The following is a 26826-nucleotide window of genomic DNA, read 5'->3' as shown; positions in this document are numbered from 1 at the left end:
GGCTCTGTGGCTGCAGTGGGACCTTTCATAATGTTTAGTGAAAAATATTGTCTATCTGATTATATTGCTAAGTTCGGTTGCATATTTTGTAAGTTACTACCAGGTAGCTCGTGCTAGCTCCTGCTAGCAGATTAATGACGGTATTTCATATTATACTGAATCTATTCAGCATGTCAGTAATCGTTATAAGTTTTTGTCTATGTGTGGGAGGGTCAAAGTGAGTGTCTGCTACCAGAGGGAGTGGTTATCCCCCCGCAAAAATCTTGAAATTGCCTGTATCAGTGAGCAAACATTTACTAAAATGTGGTGCAAGCAAGTGAGGGAGACGACAGACTTTCTTCACTTGTGCCTAAGTTGGATAAAGAAGTAAAGAAGATGGGATGATGCCTGGAGTATTTATACAAAGAGCACCTGGCAAAGAAAACTCAGCCTGTTAGTATTTAAAATTATGTTTCATGTCAAGTTTTAAGCTTTACATTTGGAATCTCAAAACAAGATGAATTGTCAGTTGAGCATCATTCAGCTGATAACTGTTGCTCCTTCATAATCAATATAGAGCCCAACCAATCCCGTCCCAGTTGAACTCCCCGCCTCTAATAAGAGATGCACATTGCCTGAGTCCCACTGTGGAACATGTGCACAGTTTTGATCCAGATGTTCGACCCCAAAGAGAAGCAAAGTGATGGACTGCTTTCATTAGAGACATTTGCTCAGTGTGTGTGCTCTAAATATGGAGCGCTGTGACGAGCACAGAAAGAGGCGCTCCTCGGCTTCTTCTCTCTCTCTCTCTCTCTCGCTCGCTCTCTCTCTCCTCGGTCCCAACCCCCTTTCCAGTGTGTGCACATTCCGCAGCCCCATGCCTGTGTGCTCCAGACCGCAGTTAAGCAGTCCCTTCTGGAGTGTGTGACGGCATGTAACGCAGCCCTGGGCCATGCAAGATGCCTGCTCCCACTTAGAACTGAAGGCAAAGAGATCATTAACAGATCTGAGGCTCCAAGCAGAGCACAAGTGGGGGGAAGCAGGAATCAGATTGAGCCTCGGTGAGAAAGAGGAAACCTTCCTCTCAAAGATTCAGGATCAAACTATTATTTTCATTTCACCCTCAAATTATTAAATACCTCTTAAATGATTTCCCTCGGGGTATGGACAGGAAATGTTCTTATAGCTAAATCTCTTGATAAGACGTGGTATGTTCCAAGTCTGTCCTTACCCTAATCCACGGACCTGGTTTTGTTCTTCAAGTGACAGACACAGGTCTAGAAAACTGCGTTTTAAGCTATAAATTTCTTGCCACCTGGTTAAAAAAAAAAAAAAAAAAGGACTGCTCAGGTCTTGCTGTAAAAGCACATTAGGCTTTTCTCTTTAAACTGAATTCCATTAAGTGTAAACCCAAACAATGCAAAAGCATAAATGCAAGTCTTACAAAAGTTGTAAAATATTAGGAATTGAGGAACATTTCCAACCAAATGTGTCTAACCAGATGAAGAGTGAGGCTTTTGATGGCCTGTGGCTCCCAACAGCCGCTAACAATATCTAATAATGTGGAAAACATCAGGAAGTCCAGCATTAAACCAAAAATGGCTGCTTGGCGTGGGACAAAGCATGTGCAGCGTGAGAGTCGAGGGCTTTAATGTGGTTCTCGTTCTGTGAGGGGAACTCATCCTCCGCTCTGTAACTCACTGCTGGAGACGATGAAGGCAGTTTTAATATTTAACAAACTTTCTGTGAAAGGACGGTTAGTCTTGTCAGGGGGCTTGCTGAAAGTGGATGGTTTTGGTGCGTGATGAACATATAAACTATCATTTAAACAAGGGAGACATGTTGAGTGGATATGGCTGCATCACCACTTAAATTGATAATGGACAATAACACCATGGAATTCAACTTTTAGTTGTTTTCACCCTCTTTGATAAAGCGAAACTGAAACACCACATCCTCGAATAAACTCCATGTTTTAGGTATTCCTAGTTTAAGTGAGGTAGTGAAAAAATATATATTTACAAATTCAAAACCGAAGCCCAACTAGCACATCACAAATGGTTCTCACAGATTTTATTTACATTTAGAATAAAAAAAATGGGTTAAATAAATACAAAAGCAAGTTTATCACGAGCAATTTTGTTGAAAGCGTGTTTGAATTTATTTATTTTTTCTAATAAGGGCAAAATCAAGGTAAAAAAAATTATAATAATGGGACTGTGCGTTATGAATATTCCAACATTTTCATCTTCATGATTCCAGAACTTCAAACTATGAAACTATATCAAGAGTTAAGATATTTACAATAAGGTGAGGATTATTGGAAGGAGCCTGATAGGAGGGGGGTTTCCGTGTTTCACAGAATGCTTCTTGTGGGCGTCACTGCATTACAAGTCCTCGGAGTGACTAAATACTACAGCTACTTAGTAGCTCCAGCAGAACAAAAGAAGGAAAAAAACAATAGAACAAGGCAATATTGGTTAAAAAAAAAAAAAAAATCAGTCTACTGAACAGTTTAAATCTACACATTAGATAAAGTGTTCTTATAGAAAAAAATATACAAAACCAAACAAGCAATAAAAAGATTTCAACCCACTGTTCCTTTTTGGAGCAAATCTGATTAGATGGCATGTAACCCTTCTCTGTGGTTTATTGAAGTTTTCTTTCTAAATTGTCCACATGTGCTCAGAAATGGTCCCAAACCAATGAGGCAACAGTGCTGTTAGAAAAACATGCTCTTTTGGCAAAAAACAAAAAATCCACTGCAATACCAAAAGTGGTTTTCTTTAGTTGTGAATCATAAAGCCGGCCAACCTCGAAACACGGCTGAGCTAAGTCGTCCACATTTGTTTACAGCATCACACTAAAGAGAATATTGTTTTTGATAGGGCAGAAAAGAGATTGTAAATTTTGTCCAGACGATATGTAAACAGTTATTTCTGAATAATAACACTTGTGTAACATGGTATATTGCCTAATGCCACAAACTGTGTGTGTGTGTGTGTGTGTGTGTGTGTGTGTGTGTGTGTGTGTGTGTGTGTGTGTGTGTGCTTGCTTCCATGTGGAGGTCGCCCCCTGTTAATCCAGATGAGGCGTTCCTTCAGTGGTGGCGTTGATTTCCTGTGGCGGACGGTGACGTGACGTGACGAAACACTTAACGCAGTTTGATCCACGGCCAAAAAAAACAAACCCGGATCACAGTTTTTCAGAAGAACATTGACTTATGAGTCAACAAAGGCAACACCAGTGGCGGCTTCCATCTGGGAGAGAGGTTCTGATATGAGAGTGCCTCTCGCCTCTCGCCTCAAGTCAAAAAGTTTGCCCCCCCCCTCGTAGTCTGTGTGAGAGTCCGAGAGCTTCTCAGACCACAGAAACGCCCTGCGTGGGGCAGTTCAGAGCCGTCACCACGTCAGGCCGCTCGACGCGGGCCAGCGCGGAGCACAGCAGTCCCAGAGTGGAGCCTTCTTTCTGGGCCCAGTTAGACAGGAGCGTGTGAGCCGGGGCCTCGCCGTGCCCAAACAGGTCCAGCTGTTCCGGCTCGTAGCCCAGCGCCGTCCCCAGGTGGCTCCACCCCCGGCCGTTTCCCTCCTGCAGGAGACGCTCCACCTCCTCCTTTCTGTGTGGGGGGAGGTTGACGTACAGGCGGTTGTCTTGCTTGCTGTCTCTCTTGGTCCCTGCGATGGTTTCATGCGAAAGACAACAATAAAATTATTTAGCATTTCCATCCAGTCGTCTTCAACACGTCTTTGTGCAACACAAGTTGAAGGAACTGGAGCTGGTCCCAGTTGACTATCCATGAATTAGCGGTGGGAGGATACCATGTGGAATTTCCACACTCCTTGTGCGTGCATGTCTTTTTTTATATGCACTCCGGTTTCTTTCTGCAGTTCAAAACGTGCTTTGCAGCTCAACTGATCTCTTTACATTGACATTTTTAGTCATATTGGCATTTTACAGTAATTCAACTCTGACCTAATATCACTCTTTATTTCTTTAACTGTCTACTGTGTCTTGTGTTTTTCACACAGTTTACTTCAGCTGTGGATCAGATATTAGTTGTTTCTGTGTTGTGAAAATGAAACATGGCAGTGGCATAAAACCAGTCTTAGTAACTATAATATAGATATAATATTTACATACAGCGCAATGTAGAGTCATAATAGATCACAGAATAAGCTTGCTTTGTTTTACACAAATTTTGTATAGTTTTACACGCTGAACAAACTGGAAGTAAGTGCTGACGTTTCCACAAAAAAAACACAGTATAATGGATGACTATCTAATGAAGTTATGTCGAGCTCACATAGTCTGTTTCAGTGGAACTAAAAGTTTGTATTTGCAGTCAAATAAAACAATTTGAAGAGCGATGAGCCAAGTTCCTGGTAAGACACGAGTTCATGTGTTTCAACTCACAATGGAAGCAAGAAAGCAATTTTCAGTATATTAACACATATATTCTTATCTTGTTGCCGTCGCTGTTATCTAAGATATTTCAAAACTACCAGAAAAGCAGAGATACACAGCTTGGCATGATTACAGAGGCCCCAGGACTTCCACAGCGCGGCCGTCCAGGTGTCTCTCATTTGTAACGTGAGCTCTTCAGTACCGTCGGAAATAAACAATGACATTGTTTAACTACTAGGTATTAAAATTCTAAGTTATCTTAGATAAAGTGACTGGAACACTCATTTCACATGTTGTTTTTTTTAAACAATTCTACAAGCACAAAATTGAAATTACTTGCCGGAGAAAAAGACATATTACGGTAAAAGTCAACAAGTTGTTTTGGGTTTTTTTTTTGTCTCCTAAAGCTACAGAAGCCTTTCTAGATTCAGAGAGCCTGTGTCTACCACACCTTTGCTCGGCTGGTTGTCCTGAACGCTGTAAGAATCCAGAAACACACCGCTGTCACTTTGTAGCTTTTCACCTTCTGGAGCTGTTCCCAACTCGGCTGCCCGGGCCTTAGAGAGAGCTTTCTTCTGTTTGCATGATCTCCAGCTAAGAACAGCAAGAGGGGAAAACAACGTTACATCAACTACCCACGGTGGACTGTTTTTCATCCCCGAGCCAAGTATGAAGCCGCCGTTACGCACCGTGAGAACTCACCATTTATAAGCCACATAAACAAGCAGGCCAAGCACCACGGCGGCCAGGACAGACACGTAGACGAGAGTGTTGTTGCTGCCACCCTCGTCCTGCGGGGTAAACTTGGGCGTTCCTGTCGAAGGGCTGACCGCCTCTTCCTCGCCAGTTTCGTCCGGGAGAGAAAGTATGTCCAGTTTCTTATCTGTGAAGAACGAAAGGAGGAGGGGAGAGTTATTGCAAATGCATGTATGCACATCAGAACACATTTGTACGCCATAAATTAGAGCCAGATGTAATGATAGCTCCAGTCATCCCTGTCCCCCCCCCCCCCGGGGTTTTAAAACCTCTCCGTGCCCCCATTTCCAGCCTCCTTCTCCCTCCCGCTGTCGGCCTATTTTGGGATCAAACGCTACAAGGTACCGTGCTGACCTGCGAGGGGTCGGGGGGGTTGTGACCCGAGGGACCCGCAGTGCACGCCGGTGACCTCGCTCCTGGAGAGCGAGCGTCACCATTTAGGAGCAGGACGACTAGTTGTCAGGGTCAGCGGCCTCCCCTGGCCTTCAGGTCCTTACGGAGAGTTAAACTGGAGGCCTGTCAAGCTGACATCAGTCTTAGTGCGGCACCTTTTTTTTTCTTCTTCTTCTTTTTTTCCCCCCACCACTGCTTGTGTTTCCTCGCTCGGACAGCTCCAGAGTGTTTCGGAGGTGAGGTGTGAACGCAGGTGTTGACCACATGTCCTCGCATCCTCAGACCCTCTCACTCCTCCTTCCCCTTTTCCGGGAACTCAATTCTTTCATCTTTTCTTTGACTAATATTGTCTTCTTATATACCAAAAGCGCACTTAGCAATCATTTCAACAGAAGAGAAAACCTTAATCTTACAGTGTGTTGAGATAAAAGCATAAAGCATGGATTTACAGCCTCTAATTCTGTGCTAAAACTCACCCATGCAGAGTGTGTCAGAGTTGGGCATACAGGAACGGATCTCCACTTCGCTGTCAGAGCACCGCCTGCAGGCCTGGCAGGGTTTGGTGCTGACCAGCTCCTCTGAGAATGTACCCGGCGCACAGACCTGGCAATTTGTGTCCCCCAAAAGGCCACATTCCTGGGTGGCCCCCTGACCGCGGCTGCATTTGGAACAAGGTGCACACAAGCTGTGGACGCTCAGGAAGAAGAAGCCGCTGTCACATTCGCACTGCGTGTCTCGGGTGGCCGAGCACGAGGCCGCAGTGGGGACGCTCCGCGGGCACTTGGCACATGGACGACAGGGACTGAGGTCTTCGGACGAAGAAAACGTTCCTAGGAAGAAGGTCATAGACGTCAGCATCAATTCATTTCATGTAAACTTGTCACCAAAATACGGAGAATTACGAGATGTCGTGAAACAACTTCCAATGTCATGAGACACACGACGGAGATGAAACATCAAACGCATTGTGTTATTTTGTATTAAGCCTTTATTTAATCAGATGAAGCAACATCACAGCGCAATGATGATAAAAGTAATGAACCCAAACCTAATAAAAAAACACCAAAACTCAATTCCTTCTATTGGGGAAACATTAAACCTAATCATAATGGAACAAAAGATTGTTTTCAAGTATTTTTTTTTTCTGAAGAGATTAAATTACTTAACTGAAGATCATAAATCTAGAAATTACTACATGAACATGGTGCAAACTTGAAACCATACTATCTCAGTGTTTTAACTTCGGTAACAACTAACCGAATATAACAGGAAACTGTTTGAGGAGCAATGTGTTGTCTTCAATTCCAGTCCAAAAGAGAGGAGTTAGGCTCAAAACATGCGCCAATGAATCAGATGGAACAGCTAAAGAGGAACCATTCAGCTATAAACGCAACACACAGTGAGGAGTTAAAATACCTCCATTTGTTTGGAATCTTAAATTGTCGTACGCACTGTCAGGCGAGTTAAGACTTTTGAACAGAGCCATTCGCGTAAATCACAGATCCATAGACTGCAACAGGTACAAACGGATGAGAAACATTAGATTATAAGTGCTTACCCTGTGGGCACGGTTCACATTTGGTATTCTCTTTCCCACAGTCGACCTCCACACCGTAGCCAGCAGGACACAGACTGCAACACTGCCCTGATTCAGTATAGCGGCCGCTGGCACAGGCATTTCCAAGAGAAACCTACGGTAAACAGATGACAGAGTTTGGAAAAAATACCACCATTGTGCATTTTTAGTAAGGAAAATAAACAGAAAGTGTCTTTTTTAGGATCAACCCTTATGTATTTTGATACCATAGATGCCCGATTCATGTTAAACATTTGACTGCAGTAGTTACCAAAAAAGCAAAAAACAAAAAAAAAGAAGTGGAGAACAAAATTATTATTATTTTTTTTTTAATCTTTCAATCTGCCTCAGTTTTCACCTTTAAGTGCACTGAGTCCTTATCTGCAAGTGGGTAATGGAGAGCCCGGCTTGAATTATGACATGAGGAATAGATCAGACATTCCTCGCAGCTTGTGCAGCCGGGTTAGTGCCTGACATGAGTGGCTGGCTTTAATCAGATGGCTTTAGATCTATGGAAAGAATAAAACATAAGGGGAGGGAGAGAAGGAAAACAATCAGAAAAGAAGGAAGGAAAAGGGGGGGGGGGGGGCGGGCAAAGTTTCCAAGTTTACTTTTCCACTCACTCCAAAATCAGTGTGAATGACAATGTGTAACTGTGTGTGTTGAACGCAGTGTAAAGTATATAGAGAAGGAGGCTCTGGCCCCAGGCGAGGGTGTCAGCTAACCAAGGCTGCACAGCATGAGAGTGTCCGTTTGGGTGGGAGGGGGGGGGGTCTTTGAAGTCACTCGGCCTGCAGGTGTGTCTACGAAGGTCAGTATTTCACTGACACCCACTTCTCCAGGGCCGTGTGACGGCATCTTAAACATCCACGCGTATAAGGGAGATTGTCCCGCGCCGCCGGGGGCCAGACAAGAGCGAACAGATGTCTAACAACTAACCTCCTGCAAAGGGGGGGGGGGGGGGGGAAAGTAACAGCTAAACAGCTCGGTGATGTCTCTGTCTTTGTGTCTCTGAAGTCTGCCAAGAAACACAAGAGGAGCGTGTGGGAACCTGTAGGGCTTCTGACAAAAAGCCCACCAGAAACACACACACACACACACACACACACACACACACACACACACACACACACACAGGGCGCCATGCCTACAGTCGCACAAGACTAAAATGTTCCACGCTCATACTACAGGAGCTTTGAAAAGGGGCTCGCCTGTCTCCAAAAAAAAGAAAAAAAGCCTCCAGTCTGCCTGCGCCTCTGCACAAGAGCCTGATGATATCTGAACAGCAGCCACGCAACTCGGATCAGTAGGCATTACGGTACCGGGGCGGTAGGATCCGGCTGAATATTGAGAGTTGGCAGACTGTGACCAGAGGCATCCTCCGGTTAACTCCAGCTGGACCTCCACCGTGTGACAGATGAGGCTCTTCTCCTAACACTTGATAACCTTTTGGTTCTTAATCCACACTTTTGTAAATATTTGTCGACAGCGGCGCTGGTTTATTTTCACGTCATTTCGCAGAGCCTGGCGGCCCTGTGCAGCCTTGGCTGGAGGGACGAGTCCACCGAGACGAGCTGCTGCCAAAAGCTTGGCACTTCACTCGCTGGGCTGCAGCACACAATGAAAGATTGAGTCCATGCCCTGCTGGAGATGGTGGGACTAGTGATGTACTCACTATAGGAATGACAAAGTCATTTCGACTGCTTATATACATTATGACTATATAAGGACACTATTGGGTTTTTATTGGTGTAGTAAAAAAATTATAGATATTGAATTTGGTCTGTACAGTTAGACATTAATGTTAAAAAAAAAAACATGGTTTATTACACAGAATATGAATTGCATTGCCAGGGGTGAGCGTAAAAATGACAAAAAAAACCCTCATATTATTATTATTAAGTCTTATTTTGAGGCACTTCTAGCTGTAGGTTGCTGTTTTTTTACTCTGGCTATAAAGTGAGATAATGTAATCTATTATGCTACTTCTAAGTCACTCCTTTGTATGACCATAACTGGATGTACAAATCTGTTGATCTGCATCTTTATAGCCGATAAGTTCCTCCTTGAAAATCTGTATTTCTTTTTCAAAGTGCAACTTTTATAGACTTCACTGTTTTGAATGTAAATATTTTTTCTATAGGTGAAGAAGATACTGTAATGTACAGTCAACAGTGTACAGTGTATTTTTTTATTTATTTTGTGGTATCTTTACTTGTAACTCAGTACATTTTAAGCAATGTAGGAGTGGAACAGTGTACCTTTGCTGAGGTTTCTCATTCTATTCGATTTTCAAGCCAGGTTTCATTATCCGGCCATGACCCCCTCAGAGTATTTTGACCTTATCTGTTCTACTCGAGGCGTAAAGTCTGAAGGGAAGTGAGCTGCAGTTGCTTTTTCCATTAAGGTAAGAAGCTGCAATGTGAAGGGATTCCCCAGTGAGAACAGACGGACCACCGAGGAGCTGCGCTTTCAATGGGGCTCTCAACTCCACGGCTGCCGGAGTCACTCAGTCATCGTGGATCTCACACACACACACACACACACACACACACACACACACACACACACACACACACACACACGCTTCCTCTCAGCCATCTCAGTGACTGAAGCATTTTCGCGGCCCTTCTGAAGTGGAGGGTAGGGGGGGGGACTTTTTGAAGTGTCCAGGCTGGAGTTTCCACAGTTAATCTAATCTGCGTGAAAATAAACACACAAAAGGATGCTCTCCCCCTGTGAAAACGCTGACCCATGAGCCAACGCCACAGAGGCCTGAGACAAACTAAGCCACGGCAGTGATTACTGTCACAGCTAAAGGGACATTTTTAAAGGCGTAACCTGAGATCCTAAACCAAACAAGGCGTCACACAACCTATTCATCTGCTGATCCCTATCATAGAGCATTTTGGCGTTAAAAACACTAGAAATGATCCTGAAGTCTGTCCGCTCCATGGAAAGTCAAATGAATGCGGTAACAAACTAAATGATCTTCGAACCCCCCCCCCCCCCCTACAAGCACACAAAGAAACACCACAAACAGGGACAAAATGATGATAATTGCTTTGCTCCGGATATCCAGACCCCAGCAGCCACGCCACATTTTCACCAGGAACTGCCGCAAGCAACAAATGTGGCGACATGTACAGTAAACTGCAGTCAAAATGAGCCCCAGAGACCAAAGTTAACAGGAGACAATCAGGAGAAGTGAAGCTTTAATGCAAAGAAGATGTGCGAGAGGTCAACCAGAGACACTCCTGACAGAAGATCCTGAACAGCCTCTTTATTCCAAAAGGAAAACCTGTTGATGTTCTCGACATACGTTTTTAAACGGGATACACATCTTCTTGTGAGTTCAACTGTTATGTAAATACTGAGATGTAACAAAAGTGCTTAGAGTCTGAGGAGCAGGTCCAGACAGGACTACAAGCCCCATGGGCTTTTTGAAGTGAATGAGTGTCATATTATTGTCTGCAACTCTGGAGGCTGGGGCTTTCTATCCACCTTGATTTCAGCTTAATAACATGCTATAAAACACCACAGAGCCTCTAATCAGTCCATAAAATACATCATTTAATACAGCATGGGTGCATTATCTTGGTAAATTGTGTTTTTCTCCTGTCTGATGTTGGAGGCTCATTGTATGAAGCTGACGGTATGAATGTGTGTCAAGTCAGTGGAACAATGGAAGGTGATGAACAGTAAGTTGAAAACACAGACGCTCTCCACACAGATCCAGGACAAGCTGTGACCAAGCAGAGTCTTAAACCGGGTGTTTAGACTGGCCAATGTCTCGGGTGTGCTTCAGGGAAACAGGCACTACCAACGGCAAACTAGAGAAGTGCCTTTATTTCACTCCGAGAGGCTTGAAAACAGAAACGGATGAGATTTAATCAAATGTCCAGTCTCTCACTCTTTCCACTGCCATTCGCCAAGCAAGGGGATGGAAACACAAACCTTAATCAAGTGTAGCTGCGCGGTGTAAACAGATTTCCTCTGGGAACAATGGTCTCAAAACACCAAGTGGGTGAAAGAAGGTTTAGACGAAAAGGACTGAGAAGGAAAGCAAGAAAGAAAGAAAGACAGAAAGAAAGAAAGAAAGAAAGAAAGAAAGAAAGAAAGAAAGAAAGAAAGAAAGAAAGAAAGAAAGAAAGAAAGAAAGAATAGTATGACGCATGCTCCAGTAAAACAGTAATAAAGGGTCTCTTACTTTTAACAGCAGAAGCGCGCATATGACAATAAGTTTCATGTCTCCAGCTTCCATGTTCCTCATGTCTCCAAGTCGCGGAAGATCTTTTTTTTTTAAATTATTATTATTATTACTAATGCAGCCCACTGCCTTTGAAACGACACTTAATCCTAGTCAAAACATATAAAACGTCGTGGTTCTTCAGTCAGGAGAGGTCGGTCATAGTCCAGGAATCTGGTGCGTCTTTACGCAAACCGTCGGTTTTCTCTCCCGGTAAAAACGCGCAGCAGGACGCATTTGCTCCTTTCAGTGCATTCCTCAGTGGAACTGCGAGAGATGAAACAACGTTTCTTCTGTCTGGGCTCCCCGGGATGCACACGGGCTGGCTGGCTGGCTGGCCGCAGCCTCTCCTGCAGCTTTGCAACAGATGAGTCAGGAAAAGTTGCTGCAAGTTTCTCTGTTCGTCTCTCCTTCGGTTTCCTCCTCCCATCAGCGGCTCGACTCTTCAACCACGGATCCTGATTGGCTGCATCCCTGCACGGCGGAGGGCCGGGGACCGGAGCGCCCCCCCCCCCCCCCCCCCCCCCAGAAAACCTCCATTCCTGTCCGAATTAGATCGTTAAAGTTTTCATTCATAAACAGACATTTTCTCAAAACAATCATTTAAATGCAGTCATTTTCTTGTTGGAGTTCAAAATACTGCGCAACTTTTAAAGATGGAAAAAAAAAAAAAAAAACCACAACAACAGTACTTTGCATTTTTTTTGATAAATGATTAACGATGGACCTGCTCGGCCTTTTGTATTGAGGAAGAATGCATAAGGACACACACTGTGATCAGTGCTAAATAGACAAAAAACGGACCCAATTGGACATTTTGAGCTGTTTGATTAGAATATACTTCTGTAAGAGGTTAGGAAATCTTGCATTCACTATTCAGTATTACTGCACTACTGTGTCATGTGTTATTTGCTCAAACAAAAGCCAAAAACAAATCAAACACCCTAATGTGTCTAATAACTTCTGGTTTATGGGTATTAAGCGTTGACAAGGTAACTACGTGTACTACCAGGTAATGTTTATGTAATTATATGGAACCTTAAAAGGAAAAACTGACATACTTAGTAATTATTCAGACTGATACTCAAGCACCATGTCATCAATGTTTTGCACAACGTTTTTCTGTTATTGTCATTAACTCAATTTTATTAGTTTGGAAGAAAGAGAAATACATGTGGAAGTTACCAAATATGGAAATTTGGCTTGAGGACACAGTGAAGATGTTTGTACTTCATAAGTATCGAGTACTGATTTCAGAATTATTATATTAAGATTTCAATCTATCACTATGTAGGGTTTTGTTTTTTTTGTTTGGATTTGTTTTGTTTTTTTTACCAATGAGATGTTTTCTTGCATTTCCAGGAATGCACATTTATTTACCTGTTTACAATATCAACGTTTAAACCTCATTTGTCAGACAGTGTGGAAAATACACACCTCAGTAATGTGTTTTATAAAGCTGGAATTCTCTATTTTAGAGAGAAAAAAAACATTAAATGGTTTGAATCTTGAATCAAGCTGTGTGTTCACTCAGGAGCATGTTGGATTTTAAAAGTATCAGCAATTGCAGTAATTCTTTTTTATAACTTTATTTCATTTAATTCTGTCTTGTGATTTTTCTATTTATTTCACAACATAAGATTTTAAAGCCGATTGAAAATTGATTGACGGCTCATGTGTGATAGAGTTTTGTTACTCGGTATTCCACAGTGTGAAACATTATGCATGTCATTTTCATTTATATTCCAAATTAGAGTACTTTCATGTGAAGAAGGACAAATGACCAAACTTACAAAATGATTACGATTACGACGTCTACATTTTGCGTTCGCAGCTTCACTGAAGCTTTATTTTCCAGCCCAGCAGGGCCACTGACACAGAGCTGTGATAGGTCCTTATCAGAAACAACAACAACAATAACAACAACAACAACAACAAAAAGAGCACGAGAATCAAACAAGATGCTCCGAAGACAAGAGCACATGTTTGATCTCGGCAATTCAAAAGATTAGAAAAGCGGCACAGTGTAAATTACGCAGCCTGTAAATTGGAGTGAGCTCCTCACATGGAGTCCCGAAGACTTCAGAGGAAAACAAATGGAGAGATCTTCCTTCAGACGCAGAGCTACTTGCACTTCAAAGCCGGCTCGGGGATAAGAGGACAAAGAGGATCCCCCTCTCTCTCTCCCTCCCCTGATAAAACCCTCAAGAAATACAACATAGAAAATACATTTTGATTGCAAAAACCCTGGGCTGCTAGAAAAACAAGTACCAGGGCTTCTACAAAAACCCATTCATTTAAAACATTGCTCCATGAGTGTGTCACGTACGTGTTGTGTCGTTCGAGGTCTGAAAACATTTTATTTGAACAAACATAAATATAGATTTTATGTCAAACACATAAAAAAACAAAACCAACTTGTTGCTGGAATATATTGGTAGTAATTGTTCAAAAACTAATCTGTAAGTTAGTTTTTTCTCAGTGCAATTGAAGCAAACATCAAATAAATGACCAAATAAACACCAGTACATTTGAAATCAGACAAATAAACTGTTCTTATCAGATTGTTATTTCTTACTTGTCTGAATGATCCCGCTGGGAGGCTTCAGACTCTTTATCAGGGGTGAGACCTCTGTGGTCATACATGAGTGAGTATGATAAGGCAGGTATAAAACAGAAGAAACACAGGCTAAAAAGGAATGGGCCAGATGGGGAGAGAAGGAGGGGGCTGAGATTATTTGACAGGCGCCTGTTTGAAGGTTTTTTTTTTTGTTGTAGTTCTTGGCAGGAACAACTTGAACAACATTGAAATTGCAGCGTTTCACGACACCTGCCCCCGGGCCTGCAGAGGTCACAGGAGAGAGAGAGATACTGCCAATAACTGTGAACAAGGTGTTAATCCCTCCCTCCATTGTCTGTGCCGCCACATCAGAGTGCATGCACCCCCTCCTTCCCCTCCCCTCCCCACTTCCCTTATTCAGGTCTGTGGTTTCCATTGAATGTCTGCAGGTCAGTTTTACCACCCGCCTCACCCCATCACCACCCCGCTGAATTGTACCCCACTGAGGTGTTTATGGGGGGGGGGTGGGGATGGGGGTGAGGGGGGGGGGGGGGGGGGGGGTGACAGGATGTGCAGCCCACCGGGAGATCAAAGCCTCCTCTTCAAGTCAATGTGCCATTGCTCACCGTGACCTTTTCAACTCCACTGGGGTTAACATCACAGACGCATGCAAGGCTGGGATTACAGTAAAGGAGCTGGATGATCTACTTTAGTGGCAGCAGATCAGTTTCCTTCCCGCTGTGGTTCACACGCGCACATTCACACACACCCACACCCACACACGCACAAAAACATCAAAATCACAGCTCATTTTTCAGTAATGGGTGATCCGTGGCTGGGAGATGGACGGCTGTAGCGAGGATTCCTCAAAGTACGTCTGCATTTACAAAACACGCCATATTAGGGCAATCTGGACACAGTGGAGCATCTTTAGACACAACGAGCTGGAGGGGACGAATAAAGCAGCAACACCGGCTTTATATAGAGCGTTCAAAAGCACCGACTGCACCTTAATGCATGAATCTACCAACATCAACATACATGCTTGAACAGCTATTATGAGGGAAGTGAGGAACTCTAAAGAACTCCCCTTATTCTTCTGAACTTGATGAAACTGACGCCAGCACAGATAATATTATATAGTTGATATTTTGCTCGTTTTGCTCAGTCGTGATAAATTCTCCTCATAACAACTCAGACACTTATTGTTGTGGCGAAACGCACAATTCAATCTACTTCAACTTGGGCTATTTTGATAGAAATGGGGTTGAAGAGCAAAAGTTATCAAAATCTCTCACAAATGTTTTTACGCCACGAAGTTTGTTTCACCATGAAACAGGAAGTGAGGCAAACATGCTCCGTTCTGACTGAAACTTTACACATTGCTTGAGAGTCCACATCTGATCACAGGCATAAGTAGTTTACATCGATCCGGCTGTTTAAGGAATTGGGGAGACGTGCACAAAACCTCGACATGCGACTCAGTCCGACGTGTGTGGGCATGCGATGCAGGTCCTCAATGCTGCTTGCAGCTTAAATTTTATGTTAGACTTTTTAGAAAGTATGTCAAAAAATACAATATGTCAAAGTCTTAGAATATTTGAAAAATATTCTAATTATGACCATTGAAACAAGTTATGAATGCTGAAGTAACTGACAAAGTGGTTGACTTTTCAGCGAAATTCTCCCTTTATTGAGAGGTGCCTGTAGGTACATGGTTTACTTAACCGCCAGGAAACTGAGAAGAAGAAGTGTTATTTGCAATTTGATTATTATTTTCCAGTGGCGTATATCCAGAGAGCCTCTTTAAGACAGAAAAGGAATGCATGAAGAATATAAAGCGTTGTTTAAAGGCAAAAGAAGAGATGTCTGCCGGCAACATGTCCACACCAGAGGTCTGGGTCTCATTCACACAGTAATGATTGTAAAGATATAGTTCTGACACAGATAAATCAAATCATATGCTGTGAGAATTTCTGCAGAGTGAAGTGAAACGTTCCAAAAGCAACAGTGTTACATAACGTGATTTTGGCAGAAAACGGGAATATTCAAAAAAGCATATTAGACATGGACAGTATCAGCTGCACACATTTCTTTTTTTTCTTTTTTTATTATTACATTCTTATCTCACAGTTGTATGAATTGCAATTCCAGACAGCCTGAATACATTGTAGTAACGTGTTTCCAGTGTGGAAAGCAAACACGGAAAGTAAACAGCATTTTAAATATAGTTTCCTTTGAATTCATTTACAATATTTCAGAGCATCACTGACAAAGACAAGGCGATTTGTATGTGTGCAACAAGTTATAGGTACTGTCTTCACCCAAATATTTCCCTTTTGTCTGTCTCCCATCATGACACAGCATAACAACCACTTTGTTCAAACCAAGGAGGAAAAAAAAAACCAAAAAAAAAAACCGCTGGCAGGAAGTGAATTCCTTTAAAGCTCCCTCAGAGACTTTCTGCCCACGTGTTCCAGAGTCATCGTGTCTTCAGATGTTCTCAATGCTCCATAAACACTGTGGCACTAGTACAGGCAAGTGTGTTCATCCAGCCAACAGTTCACAGAGTCCATTAACATCTTATTCACATGTGAGTCACAGAGGGAGCAGAGGAGCTCATATCAGGCCGGCGGGGACAGAAATCTGACACATAGTGATCTATAATGCGATTAATCATTCAGTGTTTACAGAAAAGATTAAAAAGGCACTTTTCAGGCCATGTAAAAGGATATAAACATGTGGTACACAGAGTAAGAATTTATAAACACCTTTACTTTATTGTGTGTAAGGCAACAGATGGCTCTTGTTTTAAGGTTCATTGCATCTAAGGTCTGATGACGATAAAAAAAAAAAAAAAAGTGAATATATTTCACATACTCGATCATTAAAGCAGCTGTTTGCTTTAACTGTAACAGTTTTGCGACACTTAAGAGCCTGAAGGTATGCAGAACTACAAAACGGTGGTATCGAGGTGCATTTCTGGTGCGAGGACAAGCATCTGTCGACCAACTTAAAATCTTAATGCAGCACAAGTTCAACTGGTCTCCATTACACCTTGTTTTTCTTTACAAAGCCAACCCTCTTGTGGTGCATGAAAGTATTGCAACATGGAAATATCGAGCAATGTCTTCTGTGGGTTTTCTTTTTCTTTTTTTTTCTTTTTTCAAGTTTCCAGGAGTATTAAGAAGATGCCATTGCCAGAGAACAGCATCCGGGACATTCAACAGTCCAGATATCCCAGCTGTGCCTCTGACCATAAAAAGAGAGTAAAAACATGGAGTCCGGGGAATTCACAGCATTACTCGTCTTCATTTCTGAGGCTAGATGTGCATCAGGGTGAGTCATTCCCCTGCAATGACTCAGAGCGAATACAGTCCAACTGCACTTCACCACCTCAAACATCTCGTTCTTCTCAATACAAACGAAATAAGGCCACTCTTTGGAATGATGCTGATTTAAAACGTTACAACTCTAAATGAAAGACGCACAAAAAACAAAAACAAAAAACAAACATAAAATCATTTAATAAACAAAGTGCTCAGTGTATAGTTACTCTCTCAGAGAGATCAGTGGCTGAGGAGTGTCATTTCCCAGCTCGTAAAGGACGGGAGGCCTTGTTGAGTCTTTTGGTGCGCGTATCTGCATGTAGCAGAATTCCTCCGCCGCGGCCCCCCGTCACTTGCCGGCGCTGTCACCAGGTAAGTACTCCGTTTCACCCGCGGACACCTGGGAGATGCGGCGGGTGCCCCACAAGCGACTTGGGAAATGTCCTGAGCGAACCTGCGGAGAGGGAATGAACATGTAGAATATTCATTATCGTGCTGGAGCTTAAGCAGGAGATTTACGATCCTATAATCCTTTCTCATCAGTTAAACTGGAATGCTTTAACCTGGAATCCTAAAATCCAGGAGCAACTACAAAGCAGCCTTATCTTCCACTCCCCCCCCCCCCCAAAAAAAAAACAAAACTCCTTCATCTTCATCTCACAGTCAGGGTCTCACCTCCTCTGGCTTCCCTGCCCCCACCACAATCAACTTCCCATCCTCCAGTCCCACCAGGATGTGGCTGGACTCTTTGGTGACGGACACACTCCTCACAGGGACCCTCAACGCCAGCGGGGTTATCAAAGCATCCAGGCTGTGACATGGGGAGCACAGAATTGGAAAAAACCCCCAAAGTGTTGCGAAAGATCAACTTCAAATGATAATCTCAGTTTGCTTTACCTGCATAAATCTCGTATATGGAGGCTGCCCTGCATGGTTCCCAGGATGACGTATTCAGACACCAGGTGGAGTGCAGTCACCTGCTCCTCCATGTTGAAGGAGGACAGCAGGCATCCATTTATTGAGTAGACGTGTATGGAGTACTTCCCCTGCAGGAGATCAGCAGAGCACAGATGAGAAACTGCATGTACTGCACGTGTTGTTGTAATGCACGGTGCACAGTCCAGTACCTTCCTGTGGGAGCTCTCCTCCAGAGACGTCTGTACGACGATGTGACCCTCCATGCCAACCTGCAGCCCGGAGATCTGCGCAGGCATGTAGCTGTCAACAGGAGGTCGCAGTGTCCGCACGAACTGGCCTCGTCGCACCGTGTGCACGATCACAGTCCCATCCTGACGTGACGATCAGCACAGGGTTAGAAAGAATGAAAAAACCCACAAAAAACAAACCCAACTTCCATTCCGAGATCTATCGACATACTGCACAGGGAACCAGGCATCACACAGAAGAGTTTGAGTTAAATTTAGTCTCCTGTATTTCCCCTGGGAAAATGTTTTTCATAATTCTTTCACTGATGTTTTTTTTGCCAGCCACATACCGGGACTCTGTGTTTACTCTTTGGAAGTGAAGTGAAGGAGAAAAATATGTTAATGTATGAGGGCATGAGGTACTATTAAGGGGATAACGGAGCAAAATGTAGGTCAGTTCATATTTTTAAACCAATCTTGGTGTTTTCAATAATGATATTACCCGATGGCATTGGCCTATGTAATTCAGGGTTGGGAAAAGAAGGGAGAAGGTCATCTGTCAGATTGGTTGTTCAATTATGCCAACGTTATCCTTTGTGCTCTATTCAGTTGCTGCAGCAGCGAAGTGGCTCCGTTATATCATTGTATGGCTACTCTATTTCCAAAGGACTGTAAACCTGTAGGCTTGCTAATCTTGACCTATTAACCACCTTGTCTAGACACAAAATTGTGTGTCTAAATCTCCACAGTATAAGTGAAGAATGAAGTTAGAATTAGTCACAATAACCAGATAAAAACAAAAAAATGCAGTAGGTTTAAATTAACTTAACCGATTTAGACTAAAAGGCCTCCTGCTTGGGATGAGGCATGATGGAGAAAAAAACAGACTTGTGAAAGTGTCGGTGGCCCTGGTTGTGTTATGAGGACCAACAAAACCTGGCTATAGGACAGCAACATCTGTCTCCTTATAGCTATCAAACCTACTTCCTGGCACGCATTACGCTCTGGTGTCTAATGAACAACATCGCAGTTTACTTGGAGAACCTCCAAAGTGGTGTTCTCATGCACGTCGTTGCTATTAAAGTCGAGTGCAAGCATTCACACATGGACAAACCTACATAACCGATGCGCGCAGCCAAACAGCTCGCGAGCACTGACCTTTGACCCCGAGACGGCCATGTCCAGTTCAGTGCTGATGGCCACACAGGTCACCTCCTGGTCGTGTCCGCAGAGGATCTGCACGGGTCGAGGAGACAGGCTGCTGGAGAAGCCACCCTGAAGGAGAGAAGAAAACACACGCAAGAGCGTCGAACACAGTTTTGTTGTGCAAAATTATGCAAGTGTATGTGTGTGTGTGTGCTCACCTGCTGCAGAACCTGCCACACTATACAGGACGTGTCCCTTGAGCCAGAGATGAGGTAGATGCCACAAAGATCCAGAGCCAAACAGGTAACAACGTCTTCGCAAAGCACACGAGAATACCATTAGTAAAAAAAAAAACAATAAAAAAGGACAACATACTGAAGATGTGACAGTGAGAGCTCACCGATGTGCCGGCAGATCCTGCCCACCAGCTTGCCTTTCCCCAGCTGTGTGACGCGGAGGCTGCAGTCCCAGTGACCCCCGCTGAACAGCAGACGCCCGTCGTTGGAGACCACCAGCACCCGAGCGCTGATCTCCACCCCCGGGGAGAAAGGTCCACTCAGGAAACGCTGCGTCCTGCGACACATGAAGGAGGACAGGAGGAGATCAAAGACAGTTAAAAACAATGACAAAAAATATATATATTTTTTTTAAACGTGAGGGGAAGGAGCTGGAGCTTAAAAGAAGATGAGATTTATAATCGGCAATTAAACTGTCATGACATCTGCAAATTACACCCTGTGTGAAAACCGTGCTTCAAATGCTTCTCTTATCATGATTTACTCTCTGTTAGAATATCCGCATTCAAGATCAGTTAAAAATATCCTCCATTAAACCGGCTCTCAGTTAATTAAACAGGCTTTGAAGCTACGAGGACGGAGAGACAGATGTTTCGCTTTCATCCAACTTCTAGAAGTTTTCTTCTTTTTTTTTTTACCCACCGGGAAGTTTATGATAGCCGTAAGTGGCTCATGCGCTATGGTTTGTGATATTCTGCAAAAAGTACCAAAAAGCTTGTTTCTGCATATGAAGCTGTATTTTGAGGTTGATTTGCAGGAGAGAGAGATATTCACACACTTTTACATACACTACAGTACTTTTCAACCATTTACTGTATAGACAAGATGTTGTTTTTTTCAACACGTAATATCATCACGAAAACATCTGATCTGCGAGACTGTACTATATTATACACACACATACTAGAAGACAGAATGCATATGAATTAGGAGTCCCGGAAATAATGGCATGGCCCACAATGACTCCTGATGTCATATCTGTATATTAAATTTGCTTCATGTTAAGTGATAGAATCAGCTTTTTACGCCTTTATTTTTGAGAGCATTGCTGCTTTGCAACATTTCCTAAATCTCTGGATAGCATGCTGAATTGTCAGGTTAAGCTGTGATCTTAAAAAAAAAAAAAAAACAAACATTCATGATCCATAAATATACCAGACATGAGTGTAGTATTTCAGATGTCACTCACTTGGGGTTTGTCATGGTGGGGTCTTTAGTGAAAGTGAAGTAGTTGGCGATTTGCTTGTCGTATGGCAGCCAGCTGTGTGTTCCTATTAAACCATTGGAACTGACGGTCACCTGTTGAGAAAAAGCACCGTCACATAAAAACAATGAACTTTTGAAATGTGGGCTTCAACTAAAGACCTTATAAAACTAAAAGCCAGATTTCAGAAAAACATCAAGTGCCAGGCAGAACGCTTAGCGCTGTCATTTAAGTATCTTGGGACTAGTACAGATTCAAAATGAATCTTTGATGTACACCGTAAAGCCATATATAACAAGGGGATGTTGTCATCCTTTAACACTAAAAAAACCCATAATTTTATTGACTTTACATTGAGTCAGTTTTATCTTTTTCCTTTGTATACTGATAAGTTTCTTTTTATAAGTGAGAGAAAGTAACAAAATGTTCAGAAAAACTGTTTGGCAAATCAAGCTTTAACTTATAATTTCTTTCCAGCAGCTCAGGAGGATCAGCGACTTTATCCTCAGTCCCAAAATGTAGATGCAGAAATAGTTTTTGCTCTTTCAGCAGTTCAGGTAAACAAGAATTAACCAATTTTGCAGAGGATTAGGGAAACTAAAAGGCCTTTATTCCTTGTAACTTCAGCGTGAATATTTTCAGGATTGTCCTTAATGCTCTGCAGTCTATATGTCTGCTCTCTGTAATAATATCTAATGGGATTTACGTGCCTGTGCCATTAAAGTAACTCGAAGTCATTCTTACCAGTGTATCAGAGTGCTGGATGATGAAGGGCCGGTTCTGGCTCTTTGGTACCACAGCCTGGACCAGAGGAAATCCATCACTGACCACCTGAAGCACACATGTAAATATAAACTTACATGTCGAATATTAATCAGAGAAAGGACAGACCGTCAAGCTCTTTTCGGGACCCACCTCCACAAACGGCCGAAGTTTTCCGAGCTGCTCGAAGATGCTCGGGGGCAGAGTGTCCAGACGGGCCTGCCGTCTGGCTGCGTTCTCCGCTGACATGCGGGGAGGGTGAGGCTCCTGTTCGCAAAACGAAACGTGTCACAGAAGGTCAGCTTTCAAAACGAAGACTCACAGGAACATCGCCTCTTAGGAAGCAGCTGTGTTTTAAGCGTTGGAGTGCACCTTGAGGAGCTGACAGGGCGTCTGTCCAAAGTTGCTGATGATGCCTTCCAAGGCTTTGCGCTCATTCTCGTTAGCAATCGCATCGAGGTCCACGGCACCTGCAGAGAGGCCAGAAGACCGTCTGTCATTCATTAGGAAAGAATAACAAATCCATGCTTTGGGACTGGACGCTGGTTTGGAAAATACAGCACACGAGAGGATTAGGCGGAATTATTTGCAGTGGGTCATTCCAGCCTTACCCTCATACGTGCAATAGTAGAAGACGTTGAGAGCGTCCACTGCCTCTTCGCCTCTCTGCTTGCAGCCAAAGATCAGATCAATCCACTCGTGAAGATGACTGGAGACGTGCTCAGATTCCTAGAGTGCAGGAAACCATCTTTATCTCTCATTGTTGTCTCTTCACTGTAACACTGGGGGAATATCGCATGACCGCCTTTTAAGGCTCTGGGTGTCTGTGCAGGCTCACCAGGGCTTTCTTGTGTTTTCTGATAAAGTCTTCCCTTGATGTCGCCCAGCGAGGCAGAACAACGTCCGTCACCGGCTCCTGAGATATCTGCAACTGGCCCAGGTCGAAGCCTGCGACGGTAAACCCACATTCACATTTCAACCACACTCATTGCGCTATAAACGAGAACAATTCGCTCTCAAAACAGTAAAGATCTCGTCACCGTTCATGTTCTGGAGGAATTCTGGGAAGTAGAAGAACTCGGGGATGAGCTCCTTGACGTCGGCCGGACTCTCCATGCGGGCCTGCCAGGCCGCCGCCACCGAGTGGAACTGCCGGTCTGCACAGTCGAACCTGCACAGCGGCAACGGTGTGAGATCAGACCATACAGAGATCACCTGTGCAAAACCAGGAAGTAGCTCACACCTGCCGCTCTGCAGCTGGATGTGCAGCGTGGTGAACGGCTCCGTGCGGATCATGTAGTGCATGACTCCCGCTGCGTTAGAGTAGTGTGTGCCATAGTGGAATTTGTCGATGGTGCCCGACGGGTCTTCAAAGCTCTCATACCTCGAGAGGGGAAACAAAAAGTTGACTCGTTTAAAAATAATTTAAACGATTGTAAACACTGTCAGAATGCAATAGTTAAAGAAGAAAGAAAAAGAAACGGAAGGGAATTCTAAGCTGTAATCTGCTTCACACATTAACAGCTGGCGGCTCAATGCTTCAAATTAAAACTTGCAACGTAACCGCGTACTTCTCTCTGACGTTGTGCGCATGCCGCGGGTTGACCACACCGATGGGCTTCGACAAGTCTCTGAAGACAGACGGGTCATCCAGATCCAGATTGGGAGACGTGTAATCGCACAAAATCCAGGGGAACTGAAGAACAACAAAAAAAACAAAAAAAGTCCATTACATGACTTCCTGTCACTGTGCAGCATCTTTGGTCATAAAAGGGCCAGTAACAATAAACACTAACCACAGGATACTGCGACAGATCGTTGTAGGTGCGTCCAGCGATGGTATTCAGCTGCATCAGATACTCGAAATTGGAGATTTCTCTGTAGACCCATTTCTGTCAACAACAACAACAACAACAACAACAGATTGGTGACAAAGCTGAACATCATTCAGTTCATAATAGTGCTAATAGAGTCATCTGATGCTTTGTACGTTTTTGGTGCCGTTTTTTTTGTTTTTTACAGTAAGAATAATAGATTGATGTGATCTCTATAACCGGTGTTGTGTACGATCCCTATGGTCATTTTTTGCAGTGTGCACAGTGATTGTACTGTACATTTCTGTGTATTGCACCAAATCTCTGCTTCATATGAATTGAATGAGCACCTGTGTGAGTCCGGAGGCCTTCAGCAGCTCTTGGGGTGAGCGGGAGCCAAAGTAAAACAGGTTCGGAGGCCGCAGTCCCAGAATCCTCGAGTACACTTTGTTTCGTACCTGAAGTGAGAAGAGATTTTTTTTTTTTTTTTAAATGAGTCCTGCAGGTCATTTCAAAAAGCTTCTCTTTCAGAATACTTGGAAAAAGCGCGGACCGATTTGAAAGGATTGTCACCTTCTTTTTGAAGTTGATGAAGTAGTGCGACTGGTCAATGAAGAAAAGCTCCAGCGCGGAGCGTCGCAGGTTGTAGCGCCTCAGATGAACCTCCCGCAGCTGAGACAGCGGCCTCTTAAAATCGAACCCGATTCCTGGAGACGTGTCACAGTCACGTCAGACATAAACCCTTTGGAACGCCGTGAGATTGTGTGGCGCGTGTTTCTTACCGTCCTCCGTTTCCTCTTTGTCGCTACTGCCGTCGTAGAAGTACAGGTGATGGGTGGTGACCTCCAGACGACCGGGAACAACCGCCACGATGGTGATGAGCTCACAGTCTTCGGACAAAACCAACTTTTCTTTCTGGCTCTCATCTTCTCCTTCCCCCCTGGAAGAAAATGAGAACACGTCTCACCTAAATCTGCTGCGTGGCGTGAAAACATGACATTCAGAATCTTTTTGTATTGTTTAAAGTACTGTGAAACAAATACAGCATATAGAAAAGGCAAATTTGACCATAAACTAATTAAAAATGAATATTTTATATATTTCAAGCCTTTCTCGTTTCATTCTTTACAATTTTGAGTAAAGAAGTGCATCTGTAGGTTCCCTGATGTGTCTCATATTTTCGTTCTTCTAAGACCGTGTGACATGATGTCAGATTTATATTTGTCATCCATATAATCATGCATTTCTGCTCGCGGCAGAGACACAAGGTCTTATTGAACAACATTAAGAGCAGGATGAGTTGAAAAACATTTGACACTGCTATGAAGATCTTCAAAGGGGAGGAAATTAAATGTGCTTCAGGATATATTCTTTTTCATGATTAACTCAAAGAAGACTACTGGAGAAGCCAATACACAGACGGCAAGCAATGTATTCACAATGTCGAAACTCGCTTAATGGTTAAAAGTGAGACTCACGTGTTGTCTGCATGGACGAGGTCCTCCTCTCCTAGCTGATCGTCCTCCATGTCGCTCACTTTTGCCTCCTTGGCAACAGCCAGTGGGATCTGCTCAGTGCTGCGAGGGCTGTCCGCTCCTGATGGTCAGAAACAAACCTTATCTCTGCATCCTTTTGCTTTGCGCAAAAAGCAATTTTTTTTCCACAATGTGAGACATACCCATGTTGTCCCTCTGGGCGCTGGCATCACCGTGTGGATCGTAGTTAAAGTTGGGCACTAGTTTGAGGCGCATCCTTGAATAGGTCTCTGCATTGGATAATTTCCATTTCACCTCCGGTTGAACCCTAATTTAAAAAAAATATATAAAAAAACACAAAGAGATCATTGTACTTTGAAAAACCAAAATTTTCTAAGAGTTTCGGTGAATGAGAGCTTGTCCTACCTGTGGGCCCACGCTCCCCTCTCACTGGTCAGAAGCCTGCGAAAAGCTTTCCAATGCTGCAACGCCACCCCCTGCTGGCCGTAGTTCTGCTTATGCCAGCTCAGGTACCGGCTGTTCTCGCTCCTGACTCGCTTCAGGTAGGGATTCACGATCACTTCCTGTTTAGTTTTTTTTTTACAGCCAGAAATAAACAGCAGGCAGCTTAAAGTTAAAAACTGACACTTGAGCAGAGTCACCTGTAGCACACACTGAAGGTGGACGCTCGTCGCACTACCTGAAATTTAGACTTGCTGTCCGATCGATCTTTGTCGCGTTTGTAGGCCGTGCTCATCAGGTCATCGAAGCTCGAGTTCCAGAAGTTGGACATGATGTCGTGGCTCCTCCCGAATGTGTCCAGCTCATACTGCTCCATGGTGGACTGAACCTAGACGCAGATTTTAACACATGAAGGATCATTTAAGACAGTAAAAAAAAAATAATTTCACATACTCCGAATGCAAATATCCAGGAGTGTTGGTGAATGAGTTACACACACAAACCATATTGTAATCGAAGTGAAAAGAAAGTGGATAAGTGGTTAGCACAATGTCAACATCCCTGGTTTGAGTCCAGTGGGGGCTACTCTGAGTCCTTACTAGACAGGGCGCTTCATGTTTTGGCTTTTTTTATTCAGAAACTTGATTTCCAAAAACTTGCATTTAGCCGTGACTCTTTCAAATCATCAGGAGATATTTCCGTTCCTGGTGAAAACATGAATAGGAATGCACAGGCTTCCATACATTTATAACGAAGCAGACGACAGGACGTGTCCACTGAAGTGAATGAGAAAACTTGCTTTGGCTAAGTTTCAAAACTGTCTCCGGGCATAATGAAGTTATTCCATACCGGTTAACGTATAGTGGGATCTGTATACATAAGTAACCTAAACAAAGCAGATTTATGAACCCGCGCCGTCACATAGACCAGTGATAAATCTGTACTCGGGTGGAGGACAGTGCATCTGTTTGGCATCGGTTCACAAAATAACTCAACTACAAGTTCAAGTAGAAACTGACGTCTGCTTTAAATACAGCAGGAGGTCAGCCAGAAAACTCCTCTTGGCAGAAGATATGCATGTCTATCGCTTTTCATGACATACATTTAGTTATTCTCACGAATGTTTGCATTAGATTTCCAAACTTCTCACAGGGAGGTAATGTCAGAAATTAAAACAAAATTCTCCACAATTTGACAGTTAATAGAGCCAGAACAGAGCGGATGGCAGACGACACCTGCTTAGACAGACTGAGGACAGAGGAAAAGCCTCATTTCT

General features: G+C 43.5%; 2 protein-coding genes across 5 annotated transcripts in view; both read right to left on the bottom strand.

Moving 5' to 3' along the window:
* Positions 1 to 2037: 2037 nt before the first annotated feature.
* nradd (neurotrophin receptor associated death domain) lies at positions 2038 to 11708 on the bottom strand. Of its 3 annotated transcripts, none has more exons than XM_080500315.1 (6): positions 11319 to 11708; positions 7091 to 7223; positions 6009 to 6362; positions 5086 to 5266; positions 4835 to 4977; positions 2038 to 3653 (listed from the first exon to the last, which is right to left on the bottom strand). In XM_080500315.1, exons 1-6 carry the CDS (start codon positions 11379 to 11381, stop codon positions 3340 to 3342), a joined length of 1188 nt encoding a protein of 395 aa, XP_080356441.1. In that variant the 5' UTR covers positions 11382 to 11708; the 3' UTR covers positions 2038 to 3339. The 3 variants fall into 3 exon arrangements, with proteins under 3 accessions (XP_080356441.1, XP_080356442.1, XP_080356443.1); XM_080500316.1 differs by having other exon boundaries at positions 4883 to 4977; XM_080500317.1 differs by having other exon boundaries at positions 4907 to 4977.
* Positions 11709 to 16044: 4336 nt separating this feature from the next.
* Positions 16045 to 26826, bottom strand: part of nbeal2 (neurobeachin-like 2) — a 36152-nt gene continuing 25370 nt past the window's right edge. For both annotated transcript variants that reach the window (XM_080500801.1, XM_080500802.1), the window contains exons 32-55: positions 25789 to 25938; positions 25515 to 25672; positions 25292 to 25416; positions 25092 to 25209; positions 24396 to 24553; positions 24187 to 24320; positions 23964 to 24071; positions 23596 to 23691; positions 23371 to 23495; positions 23043 to 23183; positions 22840 to 22970; positions 22638 to 22747; positions 22411 to 22528; positions 22172 to 22269; positions 21953 to 22066; positions 21782 to 21868; positions 21023 to 21132; positions 19938 to 20110; positions 19756 to 19850; positions 19550 to 19666; positions 18374 to 18535; positions 18144 to 18292; positions 17922 to 18057; positions 16045 to 17700 (exon numbers count right to left, since the gene is read on the bottom strand). In XM_080500801.1, coding sequence (XP_080356927.1) covers positions 17596 to 17700; positions 17922 to 18057; positions 18144 to 18292; positions 18374 to 18535; positions 19550 to 19666; positions 19756 to 19850; positions 19938 to 20110; positions 21023 to 21132; positions 21782 to 21868; positions 21953 to 22066; positions 22172 to 22269; positions 22411 to 22528; positions 22638 to 22747; positions 22840 to 22970; positions 23043 to 23183; positions 23371 to 23495; positions 23596 to 23691; positions 23964 to 24071; positions 24187 to 24320; positions 24396 to 24553; positions 25092 to 25209; positions 25292 to 25416; positions 25515 to 25672; positions 25789 to 25938 — 3018 coding nt within the window. In that variant the 3' untranslated portion in view covers positions 16045 to 17595. The remainder of the gene's footprint in view (positions 17701 to 17921; positions 18058 to 18143; positions 18293 to 18373; positions 18536 to 19549; positions 19667 to 19755; positions 19851 to 19937; positions 20111 to 21022; positions 21133 to 21781; positions 21869 to 21952; positions 22067 to 22171; positions 22270 to 22410; positions 22529 to 22637; positions 22748 to 22839; positions 22971 to 23042; positions 23184 to 23370; positions 23496 to 23595; positions 23692 to 23963; positions 24072 to 24186; positions 24321 to 24395; positions 24554 to 25091; positions 25210 to 25291; positions 25417 to 25514; positions 25673 to 25788; positions 25939 to 26826) is intronic.

Source organism: Blennius ocellaris (genome assembly GCF_963422515.1).
Source record: "Blennius ocellaris genome assembly, chromosome: 8".
In the NCBI taxonomy this organism is placed as follows: Eukaryota; Metazoa; Chordata; class Actinopteri; order Blenniiformes; family Blenniidae; genus Blennius; species Blennius ocellaris.
Note: the sequence above shows the minus strand (reverse complement) of the source record. Positions and strands in the feature narration are given on the sequence as shown.

What these genes read in the sequence shown, in the direction of transcription:
- nradd (XM_080500315.1), bottom strand. Translation starts at nt 11,381, where the DNA reads ATGAGGAACATGGAAGCTGGAGACATGAAACTTATTGTCATATGCGCG. An exon ending in ATGTGAACCGTGCCCACAGG is followed by an intron (nt 6,363 to 7,090) that starts GTAAGCACTTAT and finishes CCTTCTTCCTAG; the next exon opens with GAACGTTTTCTTCGTCCGAA. An exon ending in GTTTATGTGGCTTATAAATG is followed by an intron (nt 4,978 to 5,085) that starts GTGAGTTCTCAC and finishes TGCTGTTCTTAG; the next exon opens with CTGGAGATCATGCAAACAGA.